The sequence below is a fragment of the Cheilinus undulatus genome, linkage group 3, assembly GCF_018320785.1.
Source record: "Cheilinus undulatus linkage group 3, ASM1832078v1, whole genome shotgun sequence".
Taxonomy (NCBI): Eukaryota; Metazoa; Chordata; class Actinopteri; order Labriformes; family Labridae; genus Cheilinus; species Cheilinus undulatus.
In genome coordinates this window covers 36996553-37015292 of record NC_054867.1, presented here as the reverse complement: position 1 = coordinate 37015292, position 18740 = coordinate 36996553, and the positions used below count along the sequence as shown (strand labels likewise).

Genomic DNA, 18740 nt, shown 5'->3' with positions numbered 1-18740 from the left:
TAGAAGTCTCATAGATTGGAGCAGTTTTGGGAGAAAATTTGACAAAAGCAGAACAGAAATGCCCCCATCTTTCTTATATGGTTCAAACTGCTGACCTACAAAATCAGATGATCATACTACAACATTGTAACATATTCTTGTGTGTGAGGATGCCTATATTTACTCTGTTTTTTTTTCCAGGGAGAATCTGATTGACAAGCGCATTGAGAGTGCCGTTTCCCAGATGCAGTCTGTGATTGAGCTTGGCAGAGTGATCAGAGACAGGAAGACCCTACCTGTCAAGGTGAATCATTACCTTAGCAAAGCACACTCAAACACTTCAGTGTGAGAGATACTATGAATTAAAGCCTGATTTATACTTAGCATTGAATTTATGCTCCTGAGTCCTATACAGATGCCAGCGCACAGATCTGACCTGCACCTTCCCCAAAAATGTAATTATGCTTAAAAATGATGCAGTCCGCAAGCTATGTGATTAGTCCACTGGGTTGCACTGGGTGACTACCAGTATCTAAGTAATGTCTGCATGCATTTTTCACTGCAGTGAAATAAATGGCTGCAGATGGCGACACAATTAGTCATCTGTACTTGCCGGTATCTGAAAATGTCAGACATGCATTTCCTCAACCATGTCTCAGTGGCCCAACAAGTGTAGAAAATTCCCCCATCCACTGCCTCTACTGATTCAGTAGTCATACTTTCCATCATCTCCGATGTTTCCTGTCTTTGCAAAATCAACAGCTGCTCAATATTTATCAGCTCCAACTTCAACATAATACGCTCTGTTTCAGCTGCCATGGTTTCTTGTTTATAAACTAGCAGGAAATGTGTCGGCAGGACCTTGAACTGGCATAAAAATCGCACTGGAGAGTAGTGATTGCAGAGTGATGAGGACACGAAAGGCCATAGTGCTCACAACAGCGTTAAATTATTGTTCTAAGAGTATTTTTTTGGGCTCTTTTGCCTTTGTTCAGTTAGGACAGCTGAGGAGAGATAGAAAATGTTGGGGAAGACAGAGTGGGAACTGATCCCACGACTAATTCGTTGAAGACCTCTATTTATGAATGGCTGCTCTAACCACTAAGCTAAACCTGCATCCACGTCGGTGTAGATGCGATGCGGAAGAATTAAACAGGTGTGAAACTTAACACTTGTCTCAAATATTCTTACTGACAGTATGGTTGTGCCAACTGATTACGTAACAAGAAGTTTTGTACAGAAAACTATGACTTCTGCTACTATTTGATGTCCAAGATTAGTGAACAAAACAGTCAGGATTCTTTATGGGATCCCTATCTATAATGTTCATCTATGCAAAAATGCCAAATAAATGTACCTGATTTTTTTACTTGTAAACATCCTTATTATTGGTGACTTTTTAAAAATCCCTTTTAAGTCTGGCTCTTAGTTTTGATTCTTTTAGATCCCTTCTACATTATGTATTTTTGAAATAGGTCTAGTATAGGGTTAGTTTTGTCTTTGAATGACATTTCAGTTCTTATGGTTTGTGGAGCTTTTGGCTAACTATATAATGTTTTGTTGATTTTCAGTACCCATTAAAGGAGGTGGTAGTCATTCACCAGGACCCAGAGGCTCTAAAAGACATCCAGTCCCTGCAGAAATACATCCTGGAAGTAAGGAAAACACCCTTTTATCCCTGCTTTGGCAATAAAATACTTAGGCTAACAGGATATATATTGATAGTTGTTCCCTATGTGTATTCTGTAAGTTGTGTTTTCCATAGCTCTATTTTAAGAGCCTCTTCAACACATGAACAGCACACTTGAAATCGTCTGAGTGGATTACATGTACGATCCCAGACAGACGAGTATCAGCCTGCCTGGTAAAAAGTTCATGTGTGGTGGGGAACTTAAAAAATGTCAAGGGCATGCAGTTCTGACATTTCCTAGAAATTGTCAAGATTGCATGTCTGATCAGTGCTATAAAGAGAGGTGTATCGTCTTTCATTTAAGTGTTACTGTAATTATAGTCGGATTACTTTGCTGTGCAAAGTACTGTTACAGTAACACAATAAAGAAGCATCCCGTAGAACCTCCTTGATACGCCAAAGCTGGTATGTTCACTTGACAGATTGGAAGTTGCAGCAGATATGCTGTTTGAATCGTCAGCTGTAATTGAAATTTAAGTGCGCGTTTAATTTGAATAGGAGGATGGATCAGATGCCTCAGAAAATTATTTCCCATTTGATCCACTTCATAAAGAGTGCTAACATGAGCACTTTGTTTTTGTTTTTTCTTCTCCCACACATGGAAGCATCACAGCTAATGTGTACTCTGTGTATTTAGTCTCTATAATGCATCATTATGCTTCGTGTGGCTCCTCTTGCTGTGAGATGCCACACAGACGACCTGCAATGGTCTAACTTTGGGTAGAAAGTTTTTACACAGTCATACGTCCTGTGTACTTGGTCTTAAAGAATGAGTGTTTGCAATGATAAACTCAAAGTAATAAAGGATGGTTATGTCTCAGAAATTAATGATAAATTACAGAAGTCTGCAGGCTCTGTGCAGAACTGTCAAAGCAGGTGGAAAAATGACTTCTTAGATTTAGGACTAATTGCCTTGGCCTTTCAGCTCAGGAAGCCCTACCCTTTTGTCTTTGACTTTGATTTTCCAACAACTATGTTCAAAAAGTCAGTGTTCCACATTTGACTCAGATAGCCTCCTTACAGTCTTTAATAAGACAGTGTCACCCCTTTTTCATGTGAAGTTGTGGGACCGTTTCTGCTTTAATCCAACAAAAACCAAACCAAAATATTTTGAGAGTACGGATACATACTAAGGCGTTACTAATGCATCTTAATTGATAAATGGATTCAGGGCCTTGTTCTGATAAGATGCTGACCCGGAAATTTGACAGAACATTTGCAGACTAAGGTCCTTGTGGGAAAAGAGGCTTCTGCTGCAGCCGTCTGCTTCATCCTGCAAGCTGTGTCTTAGTTAAAACCCCTCTTATCTCTCTCACTCTGTTTCATTTCTGGTGGGGAAAAACATTTAACCTCCCAGACTTAAAGCTCTCCTCCAGTAAACAAGGTTCATTTGCTCAGAATTGAGAGCAGTCGAAGGTCCTGCTGCACAGGGACAAGCCTTCAAACTCTTTCAGTATGGAGGGCGAGCTTTTTCAGGTTTAGGAGATTATTTTTTGCTTTTTTTTATGATGATATCAAGCCCAGTTCAGATTGAAGATTCACGATGCAATTTAACCCTTGTAGAATTCTGCAGAGGACAGTTGCAGCTTTGGGAACTGAGCTGTTGCAGCTGAAATCAGGCAGGCTGTTGGGGCTGCCTATAATGCAGTGAAATTGATAGTAGCAGGTTTTGAAAATTGCTGATAAATCAAGCTGATAAATGGAAAATTGAGATCTTGTTTGATGGTTGTTTAAGCCAAAAAATATTTGTTGGCATCAGCTGTGCACATAAGCATAATGTGTGGCACTCTACAAGCTAATACATGAGGAATTAAAGGCTGTAGCTAAATTTCTCTATGGAAAAAATATTCATAGCAGATTTCTTAATTATGACAAGACTGAGCTAGCAAAGCCTCTTTTTGTTTATATGTGCTATTGCACTGCCATGCTATGATGATGATGGTAAAAGAGAATCAGGATGGACTACCCACATGCAGAAATTATCCAGCCTAATGTAATGCATTATCAGGATTATAAAAAAGCATAAAAACACAATATAGAGTGCTGACCTTCTTGTAGAGACAGATTTATGGGACAGTAAGTTAAGAAATAAATCACTTTAAATTGAGTGAGGGTTGTTTTAGTGAAATGATACATTATCTGTTCTAGTTGCAGTGGTGTAAACTTATAGGCTTTCATAATGTTGCAAAGCTGCCCGTCTCAAGTAGTTTAAAGTTTCAGGTACTCTGAATGTGCAGCTTTGGTCTGAACTGGGCTTTACAGTTATGATTATTTCTGGATATATTTTGCAAGTCACTGAAGTTTCTTTTACTGCTCACATTTCTGAATGAGCTGCAGACAGTTACACAATAATTCATTAAGTTCTGTCTTTCTTGACTCAGTACTTCTTCCCACTTCTGTATCATGAATAATAACATTATTGTTAGTGTCGACAGACTTTCTGATGACTGATTTCATGGCTGACTTGCTCTCTGGGTGAATTAAATTCTTTAATCACCCTTTATAGGTCACATCTTTTAGTAATTTAGGCTTTTAAATTGACTTGTAATGGATGTAGGAACATCTAGCTTATAAGGAACCCCACGTGTTAATACATTTTGAGTGTATTTGAAAGTTGGTGTCTTTAATAGGTACACTATATTGCCAAAAGTATTCACTCACCCATCCAAATAATTGAAATCCGGTGTTCCAATCACTTCCATGGCCACAGGTGTATAAAATCAAGCATGCAGACTGTTTCTACAAACATTTGTGAAAGAATGGGTTGCTCTCAGGAGCTCAGTGAATTCCAGTGTGGTACTGTGATAGGATGCCACCTGTGCAACGAGTCCAGTTGTGAAATGTCCTCGCTCCTAAATATTCCACAGTCAACTGTCAGTGGTATTATAACAAAGTGGAAGCGATTGGGAACGGCAGTAACTCAGCCACGAAGTGGTAGGCCATGTAAAACGACAGAGCGGGTTCAGCGGCTGCTGAGGCACATAGTGCACTGAGGTCACCAACTTTATGCAGAGTCAATCGCTACAGACCTCCAAACTTAATATGGCCTTCAGATTAGCTCAAGAACAGTGCGTGGAGAGCTTCATGGAATGGTTTTCCATGGCCAAGCAGCTGCATTCAAGCCATACGTCACCAAGTGCAATGCAAAGGGTTGGATACAGTGATGTAAAGCATGCAACAACTGGACTCTAGAGCACTGGAGACTCGTTCTCTGGGGTGCCGAATCGCGCTTCTCCATTTGGCAATCTAATGGATGAGTCTGGGTTTGGCGGTTGCCAAACAAAAGTTTGGTGGAGGGGGGATTATGGTGTGGGGTTGTTTTTCAGGAGCTGGTCGACCCTTAGTTCCAGTAAAAGGAACTCTGAATGCTTCAGTATACCAAGAGATTTTGAACTATTCCATGCTCCCAACTTTGTGGGAACAGTTTGGGGATGGCCCCTTCCTGTTCCAACATGACTGTGCACCAGTGCACAAAGCAAGGTCCATAAAGACATGGATGAGAGAGTTTGGGTGTGGATGAACTTGACTGGCCTGCACAAGTCCTGACCTCAACCCAACAGAACACCTTTGGGATGAATTAGAGTGGAGACTGAGAGCCAGGCCTTCTCGTCTGACATCAGTGTGTGACCTCACAAATGCGCTTCTAGAAGAATGGTCAAAAATTCCCATAAACACACTCCTAAACCTTGTGGAAAGCCTTCCCAGAAGAGTTGAAGCTGTTATAGCTACAAAGGGTGGACCAACGTCAAATTAAACCCTATGGATTAAGAATGGGATGTCACTTAAGTTCATATGCAAGTCAGGGCAGGTGAGCGAATGCTTTTGGCAATATAGTGTATGTTGCTCACAAACACATTAGATAACTACATTATCTGCCAATAGAAGCTTTAAGTGTGGCTCCTTGCACTTTTTTTAATAAAGAAATGTGGCCATGTTCATTAAAGCTGCCACTAAACTAAAGCTACATCAGTGCTAATCGCTACACTGGCAGCAGCCATTGGATATACCAACTTAAAAAACCCAACTAAACCCAGCTTGTAACTATGCAAACTCATGTCAAAGCAGATCTTGAGAAGAGCAATCACATCTTTTCCATCATAAAAAGCATTTAAATACGACACCAGCAGCAGCCATTGCTGTCGGCTTCCAGTCCAGCCAGACCCCGCTGTTAGCAACCACTTTGTTCTCTTCAAAGGACGCCAATTGTTCAGATCTGTTTTCAGACCTGACACAAACATTTCAGATTGGGCAAGACTTATTAGCCTGGTGACAGACATGGAATTTGGCCTGTCCGTCTGCTTTGCAAGGCTACTAAATTTTAAGTAAATTGGAAATGACAAATTCACTTGTAGGATTTCGTTGTTGTATCCTGGGTAATAGAGCTGTTCAATTATGGCAAAAATAATTATCACAATCATTTTGATTGATATGGACATCCTGATAATAAAACACAATTACTCATTTATTTTACAGCATATGCATTTATCAAACTTATTAATGTGTAGAGAAAATAATTACTTCCTTGGCCAAAATGAAATGACAAAATGAGCTTAACAGCCCAGGAATAATAAGTGTTCAATCCCTGATATCTTGTTTTAATTATTGCTAACCAAATTGTGATTGACACTGAAACTCTATTAATTGCCCAGCACTATTGGATAGTCACATAAACTGGCTACTTTGTGTCTTTTCCTTTCCATACATGGTTATCAAGCCTGTTTAATATGAACTCTACCACAGTATAGAGAACCAGTTCTTTTGTAAACAGGGTCTCACAATATAAAACATCTGTATCCCAACATTGCTTATTTACTACAAACCAACATGGCATGTTCATGCATTAAAATTTGCACAGATAGTGTTTTTTACACTGTAATAGATTTTTTTTTGTTGCAAGTCAGACCGTGTGCAGGAGTTTGCCATTTTAAATGATCTTGTATGGTCAACTGTAGCAAATGTGGTACTCCTCAGATTTGCACAAAAAATTGCAACTTCCCCTTTTCTAAGACATATTGTGTGCTTTCTGTTTATCCTCCAGGAGCTAAATGTGCGACAGTTGACGCTGTCTACAGACAAGAACAAGTACGGTATCAGCCTGAGAGCTGAGCCAGACCACATGGTGCTGGGCAAGAGACTAAAGGGGGCCTTCAAAGCCGTCACTGCTTCAATCAAGGAGCTCACCAGCACACAGCTTGAGTCCTTCCAGAAAACAGGTATATACTGTGTGCAGCTGACTGGTCCTGTGTGAGAGAGTGTAAAAGTGCACCCAAGGAAACTTCTAGAAAAGTGAAAAAGCACAACTGGAAGGTATATTTTCTGCAGGTTGTTGTCAAGTCTCATCAGACACTTGACCACAAAAACAGCTAAACATGGAGCCATGATTCTGTTTATCATAAAGATAATAAAAGAATAGCTGTAGATTAGTGTTACCCACACAGTTGCATAATCACTGCATGATTTGCTTGGTTTTTATTTATTTATTTATTTATTTTTACCATAAACTTAATCAGGGTTTGGTTCAATGAATTAGAGCACAGACTGACAGCCCGTTCATTCTCAGCCTGCCAACCCCCAACCCTCCTGAAACTATAATCAGAGCTCGAGTACGGATCAAAGCAGTCCAAGGTATCTTGTCCGTCCAATTATAGAAAGACGAGGAGAGCCCCCAGAGTCTCCGGGGAACGAGGCAGTGGAGGTCAGTCAGGCTGTGGGAACTTAACATTTCCAATCACTCGGATGTTTGAAGTCTGGCCAATTGGATGGAAAAAAACGGAGGATGAGCGATGGAGGGAAAAAGATAGATGTGGTGGAGGATGGTGAAAAATTGATGGAGGGAGGAAACACACAGATAAAGATGTTTACAGCTTAACAAAGATACATCCCACTGACTTGTGATTACTGAGATGTGATGTATGAGAGTACATAACCTGCTTTTAAGTGCTGAACGTTACAATGCTATACGAGGAGGAAATATGAATATGAAGCTTCATCTTAGCCTGTTAGCATGAAGACTGGAGAGAAAAATGGATAGCATGGCTGTGACCATTAAAATCTGGTAGAAAAACAAACTAAATGAGTTTTTTTAATACGGTTTAGTTAGTAGAGAAAGTAATTAGGTGTCTGACGCAGTTTCAGAAGTAATGAAACTGTGAAAGAGGACTTCACATTCTGTCAAAGTCTCCTTTTAACCTCTTGAGCAATTTTCAGCTCAGACTCAAAAATCCTTGTTCCAATTTAGACTTTAAGGGTGGCAAATTGGCCTGAAACTGATCGTGGGTGCATGGCCATTGGCCGAATTGCTCATTATTCCTTACCTGTACCTTTGATCCCATCATTTTGATGGCACGAAAGAAAAGAGGTGAAGAGACCAGGTAGAAAAGAGAAGAAGTAAGGAGGGACACAGGAAATCAAAGCATGGAAATCTAGGATTAGAGAGAAAATAGAGTGACTGTTTCACCCAGCCTCTGGGTGTGGAGAAGAGAAGAGGAGAAGAAGAACACGGTCATGGTTTTTAGTCAGAACACAGACGTGGGTAATTGCTGCCACGGGCAAAAAAAGATATAAAACCTGACTGGGATGGGTTTGCTTTATGTTTAAATGCTCACATCTTCGGTGGATGTGGTCAGTTGGGATTGAAATGCAAGGAATCCAGCCGTTTTTATATAGACACTAGGTGAGGGGGTTCCTGGATTTGTCCTGAGTTGGATGTTCAAATGTGCATCTTACAGCAAGAATCTTTACTTAAGAATGAGAGCAGGTGTCCCAAGACCAGAGGTGAAAAGTAACTAATTGCTTTAACTCAAGTTGCTGTAACAGAAAGGTTTTTTTGTGTGCTTTTATTTTTAAGTACACTTTGAAATCAGTACTTTGACTTTTGCCTAAGTTTAAACCAGAGTATCTGTACTTTAATTTGAGTACAATATTCTTGTACTTTTATCACCTCTGTTGACTACACACTAGGACTTAGCAAGTAGGGATCAGCATGGTATTGGTATATCGGCAGGTTTTAGCTTCAAAAGTGAATTCACGGTAATGGTAGGTATTAAAATTACCACCTACATTTACAGCTATTATTTTGGCTTAGAAAATCTGCCTATATCAGCCTTACAGATGAATAACTTTGGAGTTTTAGGCCGGGCTAACAGACCTACATCAGCTGAAGTCTTTTTCTTTATTCGTCATCATTTCTTACACTTCAAAAAGCATGTTTTAGGGACTGAAATTTGTCGGTTTTATTCATCCTCAAACTTTGAGTTGTGTGTTTTAAGGACCAAGTTTTAGGCCTAAACTTAATTTAAATATCAATATCAGTATAGGCTAGAATTTATTTGTAAATGGCAGCATATCGCTAAAAATCCAGCATCGTGCATCCCTATTTGCGAGAGAATGATTCCACATCACATCCCAAAACACCTGTTGTAATTCAACAGAGATCTAACATTTTTGAACACGTGGTATTAATAAAATATCCTGGTGTCAAAAGCACTGACAGAATACTTGTCCAAACCCCTGTTATTTTACATCAGAGCCCCAGCCTGCATGCACATTAGGAAAGCACTGTACTCAGTGTGGCATGTTGTTATTGAAATTTACAACAGTCTTACCAAGAGAGGAAACACTGCTGAATATGGACTTACTTTTTGCACAATCAGTTGACACTTTATTCAAATTTAATTAGAGGGATAGAGGGACATAAATATTTTATCATCATGTTTGCACTGAAACCAGCAACCAGAATTGATTTGATCATAATATGCCTCAATAATCAGCATACATTAAAATGCATCAACACATTTTCATCCTGCCTTAAATAATCAATTTTTCCATTTCAGTCTGGTGGCATTTTAGTTTAAATATCTCCCTTTTAGCAAGACTCGGGGACGGTTTTAGATCTCAACATAGAAGGAATGTGACAGCTGTTTAATTCTTGCCTAACAGTAACTGAACTATAATGAAGTGATGTGAATGATATATGCCACTTGCAAATATTTTCCTCATTATGTTTTCATGTAACCTCCAGCTGACTTTGTACTGTGACATTTTTCATGACTTGCTCTTTGGGCCCTGGATCATAATTCTGTCCTCCATATTTGTTACTAAGAATAACCCAACCCAAGAGGAACATCTGAATGTTTGTGGCTGCCATCTCTTTTGATGAGTGTATATTATGTATGGTTTGACTCTTTTCCAGGCCCCCCTGGTGGTTTCTGTTTTGACTGTATAATTTATGGTGGCTCTGATATGTAGCCTGATGGTGCCGGGACACAGCGGGGGTCCTTTGTTTAGATTTCTGCATGAACATCAGATTTGTTTTGTTAAAGGCATGCTGTTTTTCTAAAGAGATAATGCTTTTACAGTATATCCGTCAGTTTTTCCTTTCAATCTCACAGCTATTCATGAGCTCTGTCTCTTTGTTGTTGTTGTTGTTTTTTTTTAATTTAAGGCTCCATCATGGTAGACGGCCATGAGCTGCATGAGGAGGACCTGAGGCTAATGTACACCTTCAATCAGAGCTCCGGCTCAGCAGCACAGTATGAAGCACATTCGGATGCACAGGTATGCTTGACAATTAAACCAAGTCACTCTGGCTTTTCTTTCTTTATATGAGACCCAACAGGACATATTTAAATCTTGATTTTCTCTGAACAAAGGTAGGTTTGGTTTATTTTTTCTAGTCCTTTTATTGGCATTAGTCAAACATCACAGAGGTTTTGTGTAAGAAATAATGAAACTAAAGCAAAAAGATGCAAAATACATGAACAGATAGGGAGAGATCTTTTTTGAAAACAGTTATCCATCTCTGAAAGTAAAATCAGGCCTACAAGGAGTTACGTAGTTAATCAGTTTTTCCCAAAATAAAGTGAATTGTTCAAGTTTGTGGTTGAAAAATGCAGTTATCATTTACATTTTGTGAATGTGCTTTGTAATTTCCACCCATGTGTTTAGATTTGGGCTTTCCTGTGATAGCCATTTGCTTTTTAGTGTCTTTTTGGCAGCAACCAGCAGAATGTTCATTAGATTTTAAATTTTTTTTTGCCAATCCTGAGGTATGCGTCTGAGTTACATGGTCTTTCACTTAAAAATATTCTCACATTTAAAGCTTCTTGATAAAACTTCAGTCCCAAAATGCATGATGTAGCTCCAGTTTGAAACTGCAGAATGAATTCTTTTGTCATTTTCAAGCCAATAAAAGGCTGCTCTACTCAGGACTTCCTTTAGGCCTTTTAAGAAAAGATAAGTCTGATGAAAAAGAGAAAGTCACTGATATTATTTGATTTGAATCTTTGGATCTTATATAAAACCTACAAAGTTTCTGTTCTGGGATAGTCTAACCTCTGATTAACAAGAGCTTGACCATCATATATATGATTATTTTTATATCATGTGCAAAGTGGTCTAAAAAGTATGATTTATGTAAGACAGTGGTTCTCACTCCCTAGCCCAAGGACCTACCAGTGTCTTTAATGACCAATCATGACCCAAATTACCAAAAATGTTCAACAATTTATGTTTGTTTAGTGAAAATGTGAGAGACACCTTGCTGCAGACATAAATAAACGTGCACTAGGACACCTGTAAAGCCACGTGCCATCTATAAGGCCTGTTTAAACTACAAATTTATTGGTTCAAAATATCCAAATTGATCATAAACATGGAAAGATGAAATGCAAAGCGATAATAACTTTGAACTAGCACACTTAAATTAGCCATTTTATAAGATATGATGTAACTACTGTTTCTCGGTTGTAAATGCCCAGTGGGATATCATCAAAAATCATACATTTTTAGTTTCTGTGTTCCTGCTTGGATTCATTTACTCTGTTCAGAATGATGCTTGCTGGCTTCTGCTGGATTGCTGGAAACGCAAAGATTGACTAGTTTGGATGATATCTGCTCCACAGTACAACTGCACAGAATGCTGCACAGATAAACTATCTGGAAATGTGGGTTAAGGATCTCAGGCAGCATACTGGTATGTAAGGGGACAGCAGTTCAGAGAAATATTCTTTGGCCAGGCTGTGAAGTTCTTCAAACTTAACAAGAGAAACCCTAAAACCAAGGGTAGAAGACTAAAAGAAACTGGCAGGCGGTGAACGGTCATTAAAGCGGCTGTCGAATTTTGCAAAAGTGGAGCAAGAACAAGCTTTGGTTTTTAAGGAGAGCATTTTGAGATGGATTTTTCTTGAACTACAGAACCAACTTTAAGGAGTTTTCTCATCACCAGGAGCATACCAACCAATCAGTGAACTCCTCAGAAAGTTACTTCACCCATCTGAGAAGTACTCCAGCCATAATGCTACACTAAGTGCATTAATGCCTTCCTGAAGAGAATAAACATATCCTCCAAAGCACTCTTCAAATTTTGTTTTACGTTAGATCATTTATTTGCAAATGTGCTTTATTCCTCTAACAATTAAGGTCTTTTTTTTTTGCTGCACCCTTATTATGTGGTGTATCTCAAATCTAATCATTTAGAAATTCAATTAAACTCTCTCCTAATGACAAACACAGCTGTGAATGATTTTCAAAATTACCATTCTTAGAGGTGTAAAGATTCACATAATAATGGCTGAACGGTCTCATCCTCTCCTTTCTTCTCACTACCCCCTCTCACTGTTGCAGTCTTTTATTGTGTAGATTGAGCTACAGGAATGTAATGCAACCAGATCTAAAGAGAAAGAAATGCTGCTCTGCTGCAGCTCTTGCACAAAGCTGCCATATACTGTTAATGCATTTATGTGTCTTTACTGTGAATGTGATGTATGAAATCATTTCACGGCTAAGTGGAGACCAGCATGTATGCGTTTCCCACAGGCCCGCTCCAATCAGTGCTCCTCCAACCGTATACACGGCACACGGCTGCACCTTAATACCAGTTTACTGAGCTGGCCTTTTAATTCTCTCTGTTACTGTCACTTGCTTGCACCCACTCTTCAGCACCCATCTGTGTCTCTCTCTCAATCTCTCTCTCTTCTGCTTACCTGTTTGCTCATGCACTTTTCTATCATGCTGTCATTTCTCACCTGCCTTCTTATTAGACTCTTCAGTCACCTGCCCAGATAACAATTTTCTCTTTCTAATTACTCTCATTCTTTCTTTCTTAAATTATTCCATAAAGCCTGCTTTTGTCTATTGATCTTTACCTACCTATCAGTTTTTTTGATTATGTAGCAGGGGGCTAGACTTGTCTTGATGATAAGAAGCTATAGTAAAGCACCATGTTTAGGTCCTCATGTTGTGTGAAATACTATCTCTGTGTGCAACTATTTATCAAATATATAATGCAGTAACCCTTGGGTGAACTTGGAAAGTATAGATGAAAATCTGCTGATGTACACTTGTGGGAGTGTGTGTTTAGGAGCCACTTGTTTATTGCTGTAACAAAATAGCTCTGAAATGTCCCAATTTCACCAGTATAGCTTGAAAGTCAGTAGATGGTGGATTTAGTGGAGAAGAGAATTTTAAAACTATGCCAAGATCAGAGAACACCAAAGTAGAAATCACTGTTTATAAGACGCCTCTCATTATTATTGTTATTATTATTATTATTATTTTTTTTTTTTTTTAGGAAAAAAAAATGTAAAACTAAGATTACAAATCTTGATGCTTTTGCTCAAATAAATCTTGAGTCACCCAGATTTTCCAACTAGATTGTGCTCAGGATGTTTAATCTTTTTCAATTTAATGACCGTTGTGGGCTCTCGTTAAGATACTACTTTTTGGATTTCAAGCATTTACACAAAAACACATTTCTTTGAACACAAATTAAGCCAATTCATTTTATTGATTCCACTCATTTAGTGTGTAGAGGGTCACTCTTCTGTCAAACCCTAAACTTGAAAGAGAAAAAAAAAACACATGCTATTTACAGTGTTATAAATACATTTTTTATCTGACCAAAGAATGGCACAAATTAAAAGATTTTTGAAATCTAGAAATATGAAACCTCACACATGGTGACAAATGAAGACTTTCACTATTTTGTTCTTAAAGTGTGTATTGTGCAATAACAAGACCCAACAAAATACACCACACACTTGCAGTGTTAATTTTGGCAGCTATTTTTGATTTTAGTCTTAGTTTTGGTTTTTAAATGAAATGCATTTTAGTATTAGTCACATTTTAGTCATTTCCATCCTTTGTAGTTTTAGTCTAGTTTTAGTCCATAAAAAATCCTCACATTTTAGTCTTTAAGTCCAAGCATTTATTTTCTTGACTTAAAGACTAAAATCATGGTAGTGTGTTCTATGCACTCAAACCTGGGGTCTCTGCTTTCTACAGCTGAGAGGATCAATAGCTACAGCTGCATTGCTTTTTGACAGATTTGCCCATGGTGGAGAAATATCACAGATTTTGAATGTCTGACAAAAACTACATTACATTTTAGTCTAGTTTTAGTCATCTTGACAAAAAAATTAACTTATTTTTTGTCAGTTTTAGTCATCACAGATCTATTTTTGTTAGTCTTAGTCTAGTTTTTGTAATGGGAAAAAAAGGCTGTCGATGAACATTTTTAGTCATAGTTGTAGTCGACAAATTAAAACTGCATACTTTTAAATTCTTTGATGTAATGCCGCAACGGAGAAGTCCTGATGGGGGGCAAGAAGGGATTTCTGCATAGAGGAGCGCTAAAAAAAAGACCATGTTATGAGCTGTTTACGACTATGCCAAGTGTTCAAAGTACAAAAATAGAAACATTCTTAATTCTTAAGCTGCTTTTGTGTCCTAAAAGTAGTGAAATATTTGGGCAAAAAGTTAAAAGAATCTCAGGCTGAAATGGCAGTAAGCAGGAAATAAAGAAAAGCCCTTAACTGAAGCATTAGTACAGGCTGGTATCAGCCCTGCTGACAGACATCGGCCTTTGAGCAAATTATACAGCACCAATGTCAGTAGCCGAAATCTGTTGTGGTGCATCAATTAAATTCTTGGACAAGCTTTTTTTTGTCTAGCTGTTTTTTGTCTAACTCTTTTCATGGTCAAATGTGAGAGAAAATGTCAGTGAGGGACTGTTACACCAAAAAAAGTATTAAAATGTCTAAGTTGTTGATCATGCTTTTATCAATAGGAGCTTCTGAACATTGAAACGAAGGTACTTTGACCTTTTGACAAGTTCAACAAACATCAAACAACTCTCTTTCCCGTCTGTGTCTGTTGTCCTTTAGGTCCTGGTGCTGCTGGATGTCACCCCGGACCAGTCCATGCTGGATGAGGGCGTCGCCCGAGAGGTCATCAACCGTATTCAGAAACTACGCAAGAAGGTGGGACAATTATTTCAGGAGGACTACTCCATTGGGAAACAAGAGTGACACATAGCACATTACTAATAAATTTTACAATCCAGTGTCTAATGATTAGACGGTGATGTATTTGAAACTGTTTGCCAGTGAGTGTTATCGGGGCTGTGACAGGGTGAACAAAACATGCTGCTGAGACAGTCTGAAGGAAAACATGGAGGCTTTCTGTCAGGGAGTAATATATGACAGTTCAGCAAGGAATAGAAATTGTGTGAGTGTAGGTACCCTTTAGAAACATCTCAGTTGGCAAAAACATCTGCAAAACACTGTGTTATATATACATTATACTGAAAACGTCTATAGGAGGTCTAAGAGTCCTTGCACATAGCCTCCCGGTGGATTTGTTTGACACTGCAGGCCTAGAATTAACAGGCGCACACAGTCTTTCTGCATTAAACTATTTTGAGTTAATTATTTCTAACTTCTACATGTAAATGTTCTCCACTCTCAAATGTACTAAAGTTGTTCTTCACTGTTTTTATCTAATCAGGTTGCCTTCAGTTCTCTGAACGCCCCCAAACACACACATAGGCCCGCACAAACTTGTACCTGTTCTGTCCACACAGTGGCTCACCTCTTTTCTTGCAGTAGTTTCTTGTTATGTGTCTATGAAGTATTTGGTGTCTACATTGGGTGTGTGTCTCACAAAGTTACAAAAATTTCAGGGATTCAGTTTTGACAGCTCATGAGCTATATATGGAGGAGGATGTCGATAATGACACGCAGTACAGTAACAACCCAAAAGAAACATGAATCTGAATGTCACCACATCTTTTCACAAGCTACAAAACATCAGTATTTGGATGTAACAGAAAAAAATCACCTTTCAATTGATGCATTTAGAATTTAGACGTACCTGAGTATATCTCTGCATGTCAGATAATGTGTGTTTGTGATTCTCTTTACGTCATTTGTTGGAACAGAAGATCTCTGGACAGATGATTGTGGTTGATGTTTTACTCTAGATAGGTGATATAATACAATGAAAAGTCTTTGTAGCCTGGATTTTTCATCAAGTTCACAGAATTACGGTGTAATGTTGTTTTAACAGTGTTGTGTGATGCCGAAGTGTGATCATTTTGTGAACATGTGATTTTTTTTCTGTTTAATATCAAATTTTAGAGTGATAAAATCCATAAAATCTGCTCCATCAAGGCCATCGCCACCATTAACTCAGTCTTCTATTCACTTGGCCATCCTGCTAGGATTTTATTACGTTTATATCCACCCCATATAGCAGGCAGCAGATTGAAACACATGCTGAGACACGAAAGAATACAGTATATTTCTTGTACATTTTTTGTCTCTGATAGGCCATTATGTGCAGTAAATGTTGTGGTATGAAATCCAGAATATATTTTGCACTAGTGTACATGAAATACACAGTTTTCAGAGCCTATCAGTTAAAACATCATCCTACATGATTTACTTCAGAGTATACCACCTTTTTCTTTAAATTAGGGTTCCTGAAGATCCTTAGAAAGTCTTATTTATTATACTATTGAGATTTAAAAGGGCACTTTGACTTAGCCATGTCTTTATCCAAACTTTTTCTACCTACATTTGTAATTTTAATCTTTCTTGGGGATATTTTTGTTTCGTATGTTATTTTACTGTTTACCTCACAAAATATGGTATTATTTTTTATCACCTCGGGTCTTTAAAAAGGTCTTAAAAAGTTTTTAATTTCATCATCAAAAGTGTGTAGGAACCCTGTTAAATGCATGATTATAACCTAATCAGGAAGAAAAGCTGTTAAAAAGTTTTGACAGCCTGGTCTGTGTTGCAAAGGACCCAGCAGTAAAAGACACCATATTCAGAATTTCTGCACTGAAATATCTACATTAAATTACAACATGATCATTCTTGTGTTATAAATTCTTTTTATTGAAATCTTACAGTATCCCAAATATTTCCTAAAATTTCAATTAAAAGGCAAAATGATTTTCTTTTACAATTGTAACAGGACGTGTCTTTTAATTGAGGCTGCAGTAGGTTGCGAGTTCAATGGCCCAAGCTGACCTCAGTAACATGCCCCCCCATTTACCAGCGCTGCTCAGCTTCACCCTTTGAATAGATGTGACGGAAATAGGCGTTTCAGATTGACCAGAATTCGCTGGGCGCCTATTGCAGTGCATTTCTCCGTCATTATGAGAAATTTACAAATAAAAACGAAACGTTGGTTTTCTGTTTAGTAAACACGTCTTGTGAAATGCCGTTTTTTAGAATAGTCTTCAGTTCAAAAGAAGATGCAAACAGCAGAGCTGGGCAGCGCTGGTCTGACCAGTCATACTGTTATTGTTTTGTTTGAGAGCCCCCTGGTGGCTGAATGTTACATACTGTTCGTTTAAGTCGCTGATTGCAATGAACAAAGACACTGGACAAAATTTCAATAGCATCAAGTTACATATAATGAATGATTATGGTGTCTGCACTTGTGCTAGTGAAAACCTATGTCTCTTCAATTAACACTGTTTACACAGGTTGATAGGAAGCAGACATCTTTTCAGATAAGAAAAGGTATTAAAGTGCATCTTCTACAATGACTATTACGGTAATTAGTCAAAATCTGTGTTATTATAAGAGCCATAATATTAGTAGACTAATATTAAATGAACTGATGGTGAAAGTATACATTAACTTTAGCTCTATATTGTGAACCAAATGCTAAATATGCTCCATATTTCACTTACATTTCCCTCCTTTTTCTCAGCCCCCTTCCTTCTCTTTACGTTCCATGCTCATTTGGTCAGGCCAGTTTTTGAAATCTTTCCACTGCAGCGTCACAGTTAGAAGTTTCTCCATCATAAGGCAGGCTTAATGGAAGCTTAATTACAGTCTGGCCCCTTTCAGATTCTAATGTTGGAGCTTTGAAGTGGTCTGGGGAGTAAAGACGGATTAGCCAACAGCCTCTTGTTTTCACAAGCAACAAACAGTTTTTTCCGTCTGCCTATAGCAGTGGTGTGCACTGGATCCCAGCCAGGCTAAATTCCTCCTGTTATTTCAAACTGAGATCTTTCAGGAATTTTCCACCCCGGGGATGGGAATTAATTTTTAACAATTCTTTGACATGTTTGGTAGTAGTTTGTGGTTGTTGTATGTGTATTTGTCAGGCTTTGTGAGGCTGTTTGTGTGAATATGCAGGGGGAGAGAAGGAGGTCAGTGTTTCCTTTATTTCTTTTTGCTTGTTTTTGTCGTGCTCCACAGCTCACTAACTGGAGGTCTCTGTACCTTTGTGACATGTGCACACACAGACTGTATCAGGGTGGGGTCAGTGCCTTGACTTGGCAGGAAAAGCCTATAAACCTTCTTCCATTGATTGACTGCTCCTCTGTATCTAGCTAACGTTATTCCTCTGCCCTTGAGCCACATACTGCAATTGGAGTGTGTATATGTGCACGTCTGTGAGTGAGTGTGTGTGCACTACCTAGTCAATATGTATGTGTACGGCTGTGCACACGTGTGCACGGCTGCACACTGCAGATTAGGATGAGATCAATGTGTTTGAATGTGTCAAGGTTAGAGGAAGCTGGCAGAACACAATGCCAAAATAGATGGGCTTTCATCCAATAAATAAAAAAAAAAAATCTCCCCTTGTTCCCCCCTGCTTTCATTTTTTTTTCCTGTGCTGTTTTTGGCTTTTTGGAATCCCTACACTGTCTTTTCTTGTCTGCCCTTCTATTTTGTTTATACCATCCACTTTTTCTTCCTTGTATCAGGTAATAGCTTCCTCCAGATTTCTGTTTCATACAGGAGAGAAACATATTTTAGAAGAA

At 38.5% G+C, this 18740-nt stretch overlaps 1 protein-coding gene across 2 annotated transcripts in view; it reads left to right on the top strand.

The window, feature by feature from the left end:
• The window catches only part of iars1 (isoleucyl-tRNA synthetase 1), an 83345-nt gene that overhangs the window by 58675 nt on the left and 5930 nt on the right, over positions 1-18740 (top strand). For both annotated transcript variants that reach the window (XM_041782712.1, XM_041782711.1), the window contains exons 24-28: positions 181-283; positions 1551-1634; positions 6708-6882; positions 10113-10225; positions 14833-14928. In XM_041782712.1, the coding sequence (XP_041638646.1) occupies positions 181-283; positions 1551-1634; positions 6708-6882; positions 10113-10225; positions 14833-14928 (571 nt within the window). The remainder of the gene's footprint in view (positions 1-180; positions 284-1550; positions 1635-6707; positions 6883-10112; positions 10226-14832; positions 14929-18740) is intronic.